Raw genomic sequence first — 12564 nt, 5'->3', positions numbered from 1 at the left:
ACGGCATGGCGTGTCTGGCACGGTCCCGGATGCCCCCGGAGTCCCGGGCTGGGGGGCTCGGGGCCACCCTGCCGCCCTCGGTACCGCTCACTTTAGCCAGCCCTCACCTTCCGACACGCGGAGCTCCCAGGGCTGGGGGATGGTGGGGCGGTTGTCATTGGTGTCGACGACCAGCACCGTGAGGGTGGCGGAGCCCACCAGCGCTGGGCTGCCCTTGTCTGTGGCCATCAGCACCAGCCTGGACACAGAGCACCATCAGGGGTGGGGCCTGAGGAGGAGGGAATCGAGGGCCCTGAAGGCCCCGGAAGGGAGCCTCAGGGTCTACAGAGCCAAGCCTCACCGAGTTTCAGCCCAGATCTCACGGTCCAGGATCGCTGTGGTGGTGATGGTGCCCGTGGCCGGATCTACGTGGAACAAGCCCCGGGCCGGCTGGGATGCAGCCAGACTGTAGGAGACCTGTCCGCTGGGGCCTTGATCCGGGTCATCGGCCTCCACCTGGTGGGGCAGGAGGCTGCTGGCACCAGGCCGGCCACAAACACAGTCTGCCCAGCCCTGCCCCCCATCTTCCCATCCCTCCCCACACCTGCAGCAGGGGGCCCTCCAAGGGCCTGGACTCGGGCAGGAAGGCCACGTAGTGGGGCCGCAGGAAGCGGGGCGCGTTGTCATTGGCGTCTTGCAGGGTCAGGGTCAGCACCGAGAAGGCAAAGGCTCCCCCACTCTCCGCCTGCAGCACGAGTCGCAGTCGCGGGCTGGCCTCAAAGTCTAGCCCCTCGGCCGAGCGAACTGTGATGGCTCCTGGCGGGAGGCAGGGTGCGTCAGTGCCAGGCTCCTTGCTCGCCCTGGAGCCTCCCTCCCTGAGGCCCTTTACTCAAGGGCCGCCCCTCCCCAACCAGAGGCTCCTGAGGCCCGGACGGGGTTCCCCCAGGAGGCTGCCCCTCACGGAGCCCCCTGCTCCGGCCCTTCCCTACCTGTACTGGGCTGGATGGAGAACGTCCCTCGCTCGTTCCCGCTGAGGATGCTGTAGGTGATGGGTCCACTCGAGCCCCCCGCGTGGAGAGCCTTGGGGGAGACAACGGGAGTTCCTGCAGAGAGGACAGTACCAGCTGGACCGTAAGCTCAGGACTGAGGGCGCTGGGGACCCTTTTCAGCGCGTAACCCCAGCCCACCCAGGGCTGCCAAACTGAGAGATGTGTCTGGGACGCACCTGGGGGTGCGTTCTCACGAAGCACAGCTTCACTACTAGCCCGGGGGAAGCGGGGTCCACGCTCAGGCTCTCCTTGCAGCCCCACAATGACCACACCAGTGGCAGAGCGAGCTGGACGGCCAAGGTCAGTGGCCACGATGAAGAGGACACGATCCCGGGGACCCAGAGTGACAGGGGAGCGGGCCACCCGGATTTCACCGGTGTAAGAGTCCACCGTGGTGCCAGGCGGTGGGGTGCCAGCCAGGCGGTACAGGATGGAGGCGTTGGCACCCGCGTCACGGTCTTCGGCTCGCAGAGTGGCCAGAGGCAGGGTCGGGGTGCTGAGACTCGGCCCTGGGCGGGGCAGGCGCAGCCTCAGGGGACTGGTGGGGAAGGTGGGCGCGTGGTCGTTGACATCACGCACCGTCACGGTGACAGGCACTGTGGTGCTTAGGGGCCCAGCAGCTGCAGCATCCACCGCGTTCACAGTAAAGGCATAGCTGGGACACTGCTCCCTGTCCAGGGCTGTGGCCGTGCGCAGTTCCCCAGAGCTGGGCTCCAGCAGGAAGGCTCCGGCTGCACCTGCACCCAGGTAGTAGGTCACGTGGCCATTGGCCCCGGCATCAGGGTCATGAGCCTGTAGCTGCAGCAGCAGGGTCCCCGCAGGCGCGTCCTCAGGCACCTCCACGGAGTAGGCAGGCTCAGGGAAGGTGGGGGCGTGGTCATTGGCGTCCAGCACTGTCACTGTCACAAGCAAGGTGGCACTGAGAGCTGGCTGGCCTCCATCTCGGGCTTCTATCTTCAGCTGGAATGCTGGCTCCACCTCTCGGTCTAGCGGCCTCATGGTGCCAAATTCCCCAGAAGCTAGGTCTAGGACGAAGGCTCCTGCCGGGTCCCCATCTGTGGAGGAGGGAACACATACAAATATGTGTATCAGCCCAGGGGGTGGGGGTGATTTACAGGCAGCAGCAAAGAGAGGGAGAGAGAGGAGTTCCCATCATGGCTCAGCGGAAACAAATCTGACTAGTATCCACGAGGATGCAGGTTCGATCCCCGGCCTCGCTCTGTGGGTTAAGGATGTTGCCATGAGCTGTGGAGGTAGGTCTCAGATGAAGCTCGGATCCTGCGTTGCTGTGGCTCTGGTGTAAGCCAGCGGCTACAGCTCCAATTTGACCCCTAGCCTGGGAACTTCCATATGCGGCGGGTGCGGCCCTAAAAAGAAAAAAAAAAAAAAAAAAAGGAAAGAGAGAGGGAGAGAAGGGCAGAGAAAGAGGAACACAGAAAGTAAAGAAAGATACTATAAAGCCGATTTTCTCATAGTGTGGACTGGGGACCCCAGGGATTTCCGAGATACTTTCAGAGAGTACCTAAGATCAAAACTATTTTCAGAGCAATACTAAGACAATATATGACTTCTTCTTCTTTTTTTTTTTTGGTTTTTTTTTAGGGCCGCAGCCACAGCATATGGAGGTTCCCAGGCTAGGGATCGAATCGGAGCTGTAGCCACCAGCCTACGCCAGAGCCACAGCAACGTGGGATCCGAGCCACGTCTGCACCCTACACCATAGCTCACAGCAACGCCGGATCCTTAACCCACTGAGCAAGGCCAGGGATCAAACCTGAAATCTCATGGTCCCTAGTCGGACTCATTAACCACTGAGCCATGACGGGAACTCCGACTTTTTCATTCTTAACTCACAAACGGACAGTGGAGCCCAGAGGCTACATGGCGTGTGATGACATCATCACTTGGATGCATAATAGAAAGTGTGCTGATACAGCCTTGTGTTTTCTAGCATGTTCTAGGTAGACCATGCAGAGCATAAATATGCACTGTTTTCAGAGATTCATTTAGTCTTTGCTGGCCTGCCTTCAATGACACCTGCTATCATCTCTGCAACCCCGTTACTATCCAACAAATTGTTAGTTGAAACCCATCATTTCCTTGGGCCTGTGCAGAAACATGGGAAGCACTTCACTTCACTGGCTTATTTAGCAATGATATTTAAAAATCTTTCTTAGTTTTACAAACCAATACAGTAAATACTGACATGCTTTTCTAATATATATAATATACATCTCACTTTATTATGTCATGTTTTATTATATCAATAAATACTGATGTCACATAAGCCAAACCTCTTTACAGTTCTCCAAAATTAAGAATGTCAAGGGTTTCTGAGACCAAAGAAGTCTGAGAATAACTGCTCTACAGAGGGAGATGGGCGAGGAAAAGAAAGAAACAGAAAGACAAAAACAGAGACAAAGAGAGAGCAAGAACTGGAGGTGCAAAGAGACAGATACACATACGCATGAAAGAAAGAGAGCAAAACAGAGAGAAGGAAGAGACCAGACGCACTGGGTGGGACACAGGCCAGTGTGAGGAGCAGACAGACCGAGGCAAGTGGGGAGGCTCTCACCCAGGATGCGGTACTGCAGCTGCCCGTTGGCGCCGGCATCTGGGTCAGAGGCCCGAAGTGTGGCGAGGGTCTGAGGGTCTTGGCCCTCAGGCACCTCCAGGGAGAGATGGGCACTCCCAAAGGCGGGGGCGTGGTCATTCTCATCGTCCACCGCCACGCGCACTGTGACGTGGGCCAAGAGCGGCGGTGAGCCCCCGTCCCGGGCATACACTGTCGGGAAGCAAAATCAGTGAGCTGCACCTGCTCCCGTCCTGCGAGGAGCCCACCACGTGGTGCTCATGGCTGTTTGCCGGGTGCGCGCAAAAGCCCGATGTTCCTCTCCCCACACCCCACAGGTGCCTACGAATGTACAGGCACACGCACACAGTCGTGTGTCAGAAGAGGCACGTCTGATGTATCTTGGATTAGTGGTAGTGTGACAGAAGAAGTGCTAAGTCACGTAACAAAAGATCTGGGTTCAAGTCTCAGCTCTACCCCTTCCAAGCTGGGTCAGCTTGAGCAAGTCACTTAATCTCGCCATAGCCAACATCCATGTGCTCCGTGCTCCTCTGTTAAATGACTGCAGTATCATCTGAGGGAACCCTAGAGGGCTAGTGTGACCACAGTGGTGACAGCCTGCGAGTCAGTTCACAGTGCACCCTGTCACACTCTCCAGCTTCAGAAGGATCCAAAAATGTAACAGAAGCTGTGCTGTCAGAGGTGCCAGCTTCTAGAAGGTACTCTGGGGGTCCTGCCCTTGCAACACTGGTGGCCACAACGCCTCAGGCTTGCAGGGGCCTGTCACCGGGTACCTGTCAGGTTGATCTTCTCCTGCTCCTCCCGGTCCAGGGCCCGGAGAGTTGTAAGAACGCCAGTGTCTGGGTCCAGGGAGAAGCTTTCGCCAGAGACGCCTCCATAAGTCACGTGCCCGTTGGCCCCTGAGGAGGAGCCACAAGGAAGACCAGAGGGTGAATGTGCCCTTTCTTGCCCCAGCCCTCCTGCTCTCAACTCAGCCCCCGAATCTTACCCAGGTCAGGGTCGGTGGCCCTTAGAGTGAGCAGAGAGACGCCAGGTGGGCTGTTCTCACGCAAGAGGACGCTGTACTCCTGCTGTTGGAAAGTGGGTGCCTCGTCGTTGACATCGGCGACACTGATGGTCAGAAGCTGCGTGGCTGAGCGCGGCGGCGAGCCGTGGTCCGAGGCCACGACGGTCAGCAGGTACTCAGCTCTCTGCTCGCGGTCCAGGGGCCGCACCACGGACAGCGCTCCTAGGTGGGCGGTCGGGCAGGTGGGAGGGAAACCTCAACACCCTCTCCCGCTCCGCAGCCTCCTCGCCGCCCCCCCTCTGCCCCCCGCTCCACTCACCGGTGCTGGGGTGGAGCCGGAAGCAGCCGTCCCCGCCGGCGGCCAGGCGATAGGACACGCGTGCGGCCTCACCCAGGTCCGGGTCCCGGGCTACCACGTGCAGCGCCGCGGGCCCGGGAGGCTGATCCTCGGGAAGGCGCACACGTGAAGGCGAGGCAAAGACCGGGGCGTTGTCATTCTCGTCCGTGACGAAGACGCGCGCGGAAACGCGGGCTGCGCGGCGGCGGCTGGCGTTGGCCGGCCGGTCAGCGGCCTCCACGAGGAGCAGCAGAGCGGGGGTGGCCTCGCGGTCCAGGCCCCGGGGAGCGCTGAGCGCCCCGGTGCGCGCGTCCAGGCGAAGCGCGGGCGCGGGCGGCTCCTGGCGCAGCAGGCGGTAGCGCACGTCGCTGTTGGGGCCCGGGCCGTCGGCGTCCGACGCGCGGAAGGTGTACAGCGCCGCGCCCGGCTCGGGGTTCTCGGGCAGCGCCAGCGCCAGCGGGTCGCGCGCGAAAGCCGGCGTGTGCTCGTTCTCGTCCTGCACGCGCACCTGCACGCGCAGCAGCCGCGCGCCCGCGCCTCCCGGGCCCTCGGCGCGCACGGTCAGCGCGCGCCACGCTGGGCCCGCCTCAAAGTCCAGGGGCCGCGCCAAGTACAAGCGCCCCGAGGCCGCGTCCAGCGCGAAGGTGCCCTCCGGGTCGGCGCCGCCCACCAGCGTGTAGGTGAGGCCGCCCACCGCCGCCGGCTCTGGAGGCGCCACCGAGCCCAGCAGGGAGCCGGGCGGAAGCCCCTCGGCCACTGTCACGTTCAGCACGACAGGCAGCGGCGCCGTGGGGTCCGGCTCAGAGGGTTCGGGCGGCGACTCGGCCGAGCGAGCTGAGGGAAGCACCTGTGCGTGGGGACCCAGGAGGGAGCACGGAATTAGGGGGACCCGTGTAAAAGGGCGTCTGGGCTGGCCAGCTGGGTGGCCAGAAGGGTGGGCAGCGCAGCGTGCCTAGATGGGCTCCGGGAGGGGGGTACCCACACCTGTCTGTGGTCACGGAGGGGCGGCCATAAGGGAGGAAGCGCAGCCATACCTGCACGAGCAGCTGGAGGCTCGAGCTCCGAGGCGGGCTGCCTTGATCGTGAGCGCTGAGCGTCAGCACATAGTGAGGCCGCTCGGCTCGGATCAGGGGGGCTGCCGTGAGCAGCTCCCCCGAGTGAGGGTGCAGAGAGAAGAGCTCTGAGCCAGGACCTGGGGACAGGCGGAGGAAGGATGAGCGCTGGGGTTCCAGAGCTGGGCATGTCCGGGGGCCTGCCGTCCCCCACCAGCTCCTTTTGCTCCAGCCCCTACCGGTCAGCGTGTAGAGGATGGTTCCGTTCTCCCCCGCATCTGGATCCTTGGCCTGCAGGGTCGTCACCAGTGTTCCCGGAGGCACACCATCCGGCACCTGTGGGAACACACAACCCGCCTGGAGTGGTCGCCTTCCTCTTCTTGCCACAGCTCGGGATGAGTGCCCCAGTCTCTGTGCTTGCAGAGCCCTTTTTTTTTTCCGGCTCTCAGGCTTATTCCAAGATGTAGTTTCTCTTACCTACACCTACAGCTCTCTATGGAGACCCAGGTACCCTCTTCCTTCCCAGGGCAGGGTCCTGCAGCGTCACGTACCTGCACGGGAAGCCCCCCACCGGCAGCCCCCGAGGCCTGCAGGAACGTGGGACTGTTGTCATTGAGGTCCAGCACTGTGATGTGTACGGTGCCTGTGGTGCTTCGGGGCGGGCTGCCCCCATCCTGCACCTGCACCAGGAGCTGGTAGCTGCTCTGTCGCTCACGGTCCAGAGTTTGCAGCGTGGTCACCTCTCCTGGAGGGCAGGGTGGAGAGAGGTCACGTGTGGGTGAGCAGGCATGCGGAGCCTGAGGTCTGGGAGAGCCCGGGGCCCGGGTCGTGGGGAGGGAGGGCCAGGGTAAGCCTTGTGGCTGGGCTCTGGTCCTTGTGGCTGGGCTCTGGGGATCCCGTGCGGGCGCTCTCTAGTCTGCAGACAGGGTTATGGGGTCTCAGATTTTGGGTCCCAGTGCTCACCAGTCTGGGGGTGGATGCGGAAGACCTTGCTGTCCTCTGACAGCTGTCGCAGGCTGTAGGTCAGACGTCCATTGGGCCCTGAGTCTCGGTCAGTTGCAAAGACCCGGCCCACACTGGTCCCTGGGAGCTGGTTCTCAGCCACAGCCAGGAAAGTGGGCTCCTCAGACAGGCGAGGGCTGTGGTCGTTCTGGCTGAGGATGCTGACCCTTACGGTGGCTGTGGCTGTCTGCTGCCCCAACTCGGCTTTGGAGCCAGACACTGCCATTACCCTCAGCGTGTACAGCTCCTGGGCCTCCCGGTCCAGGGCGGCTCGCACCCACAGCCACCCACTCTGGGGTTCCAGGCCAAAGGGGCTACTTGGCCCATCTGCTGCCAAGTGGTAGGTGACAGGGCCCCCGTCTGGTGCTCGAGCCTGCACTTGCAGGACCCGAGTTCCAGGGCTGGTGCCAGAGGGCAGGTCTACACGGTAAGTAGGGCTGTCGAAGTGGGGAGCCAGCCCACGGCTCCCCAGGTCCTGTACCACCACCCGCAGTCGAAAGTGGCTGGTGCGGGGTGGGGAGCCCCCATCCCGGGCCTCCAGCTCCAGTTCGTGGGCTGGCCCCCCCAAGGGCCCCAGAGGTCCCATGAGCCGTATGTGGCCTGTGGTGGGGTCCACGGTGAAGGCCCCACCACCCCCTGCAAGGAGGGTAAAGGTGACTCGACCGTTAGCGCCCGAGTCGGGGTCCAGAGCCCGCAGCGTGTAGATGGGGGTCCCTGGGGCAGTGCCCGGTGGCAGGAACACCGTGTCTTCTGGTGCAGGGAAGGCAGGGGAGTTGTCGTTCACATCATCCAGCAGCACACGCACCCGAGCCAGGGCGAACACGGGGGGCGCTCCACTGCCTGCCCGCACCTCCAGCTCCAGCACTGGTCCCAACAGCTCCCGGTCCAGGGGGCGAAGCGTCTCTAACAGCCCGTGGCCCCATCTAGGGAGAAGAGTCCTCGGGGATCCCCGCCTGATAGGGCGAGGGTCACAGGCCCCAGGCGACCTAGGGAAAAGGAGAGAAGGGTTGGGAAAGAGATGGGAGGCACCTATTGAGCTGAGGCTCAGATCGGATCCCGAAAGGGTGCGGCGGGGCCCGCAGCTGTGCCTCTCAAAGTTTCAGTGGGAGAGGCAGGTGTTGGCCAAGAAGCTGGTGGCACTGGCGAGATACCCGGGACGACGAAGCGGAGTGCTGCCCCAGGCCCGAGGAGGTGGTGGGGGCTGGGACCAGCATGTGTTTGGCGCTGGGCTGTCCCTATGGTGTGGTACTCAAGGGTTGCCTTGGGGTGTCTGGGCGTGGCCCCGAGGGGAGAGCATGCTAAGCGGTACCTGGTGGGTTGTGCGCCTGGACTACGCCCACACTGGTCCCGGGCGCCACATCCTCTGGCACAGAAAAGACGTACTGTAGCTGTTCAAACACGGGCGGGCTGGGCGTTCCAGGCACAATGCTGACGTTGACTCGGGCACGGGGCTCTGCCTGGAGGCCGCCTCCATCCTGCGCGCCGATCTCCAGCTGCACCACAGAGTTGGCCCGTCTGGCCAGGGGCCAGGCTACTGTCAACAGCCCTGGGAGGAGGGACAGGAGTGAAAGGGGATAAGGAAGCCGAGCAGGGCCAGGAGCGCTGGGGCGGGAGGCAGGCAGGCGGGTGGGCGGAGAGGCAAGCCCTGGGGCAGGAGGGCCTCACCTGAGTGCTCGTCCAAGGCAAAGAGTGGGGGGCTGTTGCCAGCCAGGATGTGGTAGGAGAGTCGCCCATGGGGCCCCTGGTCAGGGTCGTGGGCTCGCACCCTCAGCACAGCTGTGCCTGGTGTGCTCTGGGCGCTCAGACTGGCCGCGTACTCCCGTGGATAAAACCGCGGGGGGTTGTCGTTCTCGTCCGACACAAACACCTTCACGTACACCATGGACTTGAGGCCTCCCTGGGGAGACAAGCGGCCATCTGTCCAGCGGGCCCCGACGGGCCCGGCAAACACCCCGCCCCCCCCCAACCTGCCCAGAGTCTGTCCACTCACCCCATCCACCGCTGTCACAGTGAAGTCGAAGCTGGAGGGCCCCTGATCCCGGTCCAGGGTCCGGGTCGTGCACACGTCGCCACTGTGGGCATCGATGCGGAACGGGGGAGACCCGGAGGCCCCAAGTCCGGCACCCAAGGAATAGGAGAGGAGGCCAAACGGGCCACTGTCTGCATCTGTGGCTGTCACCTGGGGAGAGGCCGGGTGAGTCATGCCCCATTTTTTGGCCAGAAAAGCCATAGCCAGGTGGCAATTAGAAGGAGCAGGCCCTGGTCCAGTTGGTGGCCAGAGTCTGGACGGTGGACACACAGAAGGGACTTGTAGGACACTGAATCCAAATCCAGCCCAGACCTCACCATTTGCCCTCAGTTCCTGTGAGCCTCTGATCACATTTTTGTCAACTGGTCAACATGCAACCTTGTCTTTGTGTGTTTCTGTTTAAAGGCACCTTATTTAACATATGTTGTTGGTTCATTAACATGAGCTCATGGCCAATGGCAGAGCTCTTATCTAAAAGAAGCTTATCCAACACACCTATTTCCTCTGGAAGGCGGGGCACAGGCTTCCTGTGCTTTAGAAACACAGTGCTCCGCTTGGGGACCATTTGAAACAGCAAAATCGCCAAACAGAAAGCACAAAAATGCAAAAAACGTGGCACTAATTAGACCGTGCAAAGACCCTTGTTTACAGTGGAAGAGCTGAAACATGAAGGCAGGGCGCTGCCTGGGCCCACCTCCGCTGGGAACGCGCTCCCTGAGAGGCTTGAATTTTCCATCCTTCTGCGCATGTCAGGGAAGGGCTGCGGAAGCCCCACGGGCACTGATTCAGGGGCTGCCAATCGATTTTAGAGAGTTGCTGAATTCACAGATACAAGCAAACAATGAGAATCAACTGTACCCAAAAGGAGGGGACTGAGAGCTGTGACTGCAAAGTCCAGGGGCGTCGCAGGGAGTTAAAATCATCGCCCAGTCCTCAACCACTGCGAGCAGAGACCTGGCTGATGAACAGAGGTACTGAGGCTCCTGCTATGGAACTGCTCTTTATTGAGTTTGGCCATAAAGTGCGATTTGACTGATACTCGGATCTGATTGCTCAGGGGAGCGGGGGCTGCCCTATGGACTTGTGGGTGTGCTGCATGCACGTTCAGCATGCTTTCCTCTCGCAAGCCCACCTCACTGGAAATGAGAGAGGCGGAACTGCAGGTCTATCGGACAATACTGAGGTCGTTAAGCCCTGGGGGCTCCCCAAAACTAAGAAGGAGGAGAAAGCTTTCCTGGTGACTTCACAGACAATTCCCGGACTGGCTCAGGAAGCGCTGAATATTTGGGACCATATCTAAATGAAGCTTACCTAACACACTTAAGAGTCTCTGAACATTGAAAAGCCGGATGAGCAAGCGACACCATTCTGAAAGCTCCTGAGCCAGGACAGAGCCGGGCACCCAGTAGGTGTACTCTCTCTGTATCTGTTCATGGAGGAAAAAGGCACTCGGATGGCTCTGCCTTACAACAAAAACTTCTTCCAAACGAAGGTTTATAAACTGGGTGCCCGTTAGGCCCTCAGGAGTGGGTGAGCTGGTGCAGACTGCTGTAGTCTGTGACAAAGGACTCTTTGTCGCTACAAGGGCCTCAGGGTCACAATATGCTGCAAAAGGAAGCAGGAGAGTTCCCCTTTCTTAGCCAGAAAATGCTGCTCAGAGAGACGCCTGGCCAAGGACTTCTGATTGCTGCCCAGGCCCTTGACAGATGTGATTTGTGCCACTGTTTACCCTCTGGAGAGACACAAAGGCCCTGCCATGCCGAACCCTGGAAGCGGCTCCTGCTCCAACTCTTTACTGCGGCCTTGGGCCCGGATATCCCAGGAGACCAACCTGCCCCTGCCTCCATCTGGCAGGCTGCAGCCCAGCTGCAGCACCATCTCCAGAAGCTGTTACAGCCTCTGCCCTTTGACTTGCTGAGGGAAGAAAGCAATAACCAGTGGTCAAGGGAAGTGGTCAGGAAGTGACCCCCAAAGGCGCCCGGGCCACTGACTGGAAATGACCAGGGGAGAAGTGAATGTTCCGGCCCGTGCCGCCCGGGTCAGCGACTCCATGGCAAACGCACAGCATCCCTGTTCAGGAGGCTGCTCTGCCGTCCAACCTTGGTCAGCTCCATCTCCAACTCCGCCCCGAAGCTCTGACAAACCCATCTCCCGGCCTTGTTCGCCCCCCCACCCCCGCAGCGCTCATCAGATGCACTGCTGCAAAGAGTGAATAGAGACCCTGGGCTCTGCCCTCTCTGGCGGTCCCACCAGACCACGGAGTGACTGCGTCCGGCCCGCCCTGACCTCCGTCTTCTTCGGTGTCTCTCCTGCTCCGACGTTTTGCTCTTGCTTCTCCCCCCACTCCCACTGCTTCCGGCGCCCAGCACCCCCCCCACCTCCCCTGCGCTGCCTGTCCTGCGTTGCTGTTCCCTGGAATCTTTCCTTGGCCTCTGCTCCCTCCCCACACCCTCTCAGGCCCTTCTCGTCCACTGCGGTGGCCTTGACCCTTGACCAACGTCTGTGCTCGGACCGTCCCTCCGTGCTCCGAACGTGTACATCCAGATGCCTCTCAACCTCCCCACTCAGCTGTCCCAAAGGCACCTTAAATCCAGCCTCTCCGAAGCTAAGCTCGTGATCATAATGAATCTTCCATCCACGCGGGTGCGGCAGCCAGAAATCTGTTCTTCCCTTTTCCGCTCCCGGTCTATCAATCCACCAGGGACTAAGTGAATCTTCATCATCCCTCCTGTTCGTCTATTCCTCTCCGTCACCACTGTTCTGACGTGGGCCTGAGCTGGCGCCCCCCACAAACGACCGTAATTCCCTTCTCGGGGTGTCTGCCTCCAGTCTGTCCTCTACACCAGGGCTTCTCAATCTCAGAATGCTGACATTTCAGACCAGATCATTCTTGGCCATGGTGCTGTCGTGTGCATTAGAGAATATTTGGAAGCATCTCTGGCCTCTTATCCACAAGACACGACTAGATCCCACCAGTTGTGACAACCAGAACATGTCTCTAAATATCCCCAAACGTCCCCTCCGGGTTAGGGTTCGGGTTAGGGGTCGGGGTCAGGGTTGGGGTCGGGTTGGGGTCAGGGTTAGGGGTTAGGGTTAGGGTTAGGGGTTAGGGTTAGGGTTAGGGTTCGGGTTAGGTTAGGGTTCGGGTTCGGGTTCGGGCTAGGGCGATTGCTGCACAATCACCAGCAGTGTGAACCACTGACTACCAGAAGCCTCTTTTCAGAAAACAAATGTGATCATATATTTTTTTTTTTTTTTGGTCTTTTTTGGGCCACACCTGCGGCATATGGAGGTTCCCAAGCTAAAAGTCAAATTGGAGCTGCAGCCGCTGGCCTATGCCACAGCCACAGTAACACCAGATCCCAGCCGCATCTGCAACCTACACCCACAGCTCATGCAGCGCCGGATCCTTAACCCACTGAGCGAGGCCAGGGATCGAACCTGCCTCCTCATGGATGCCAGTCAGATTCGTTAACCGCTGAGCCACGACAGGAACTCTGATCATATTACTGTTTTA

At 60.5% G+C, this 12564-nt stretch overlaps 1 protein-coding gene across 1 annotated transcript in view; it reads right to left on the bottom strand.

The window, feature by feature from the left end:
• DCHS1 (dachsous cadherin-related 1) overlaps positions 1–12564 on the bottom strand; it is a 35301-nt gene that overhangs the window by 4113 nt on the left and 18624 nt on the right. Inside the window, 17 exon segments of the mRNA XM_021062333.1 lie at positions 108–238; positions 341–495; positions 584–795; positions 969–1082; positions 1205–2083; positions 3604–3813; positions 4395–4520; positions 4610–4849; positions 4947–5811; positions 5999–6156; positions 6256–6352; positions 6568–6761; positions 6980–7933; positions 7936–8004; positions 8328–8564; positions 8684–8915; positions 9009–9197. Of these exon segments, the coding sequence (XP_020917992.1) occupies positions 108–238; positions 341–495; positions 584–795; positions 969–1082; positions 1205–2083; positions 3604–3813; positions 4395–4520; positions 4610–4849; positions 4947–5811; positions 5999–6156; positions 6256–6352; positions 6568–6761; positions 6980–7933; positions 7936–8004; positions 8328–8564; positions 8684–8915; positions 9009–9197 (5062 nt within the window).

Source organism: Sus scrofa, chromosome 9 (assembly GCF_000003025.6).
Source record: "Sus scrofa isolate TJ Tabasco breed Duroc chromosome 9, Sscrofa11.1, whole genome shotgun sequence".
Taxonomy (NCBI): domain Eukaryota; kingdom Metazoa; phylum Chordata; class Mammalia; order Artiodactyla; family Suidae; genus Sus; species Sus scrofa.
Note: the sequence above shows the minus strand (reverse complement) of the source record. Positions and strands in the feature narration are given on the sequence as shown.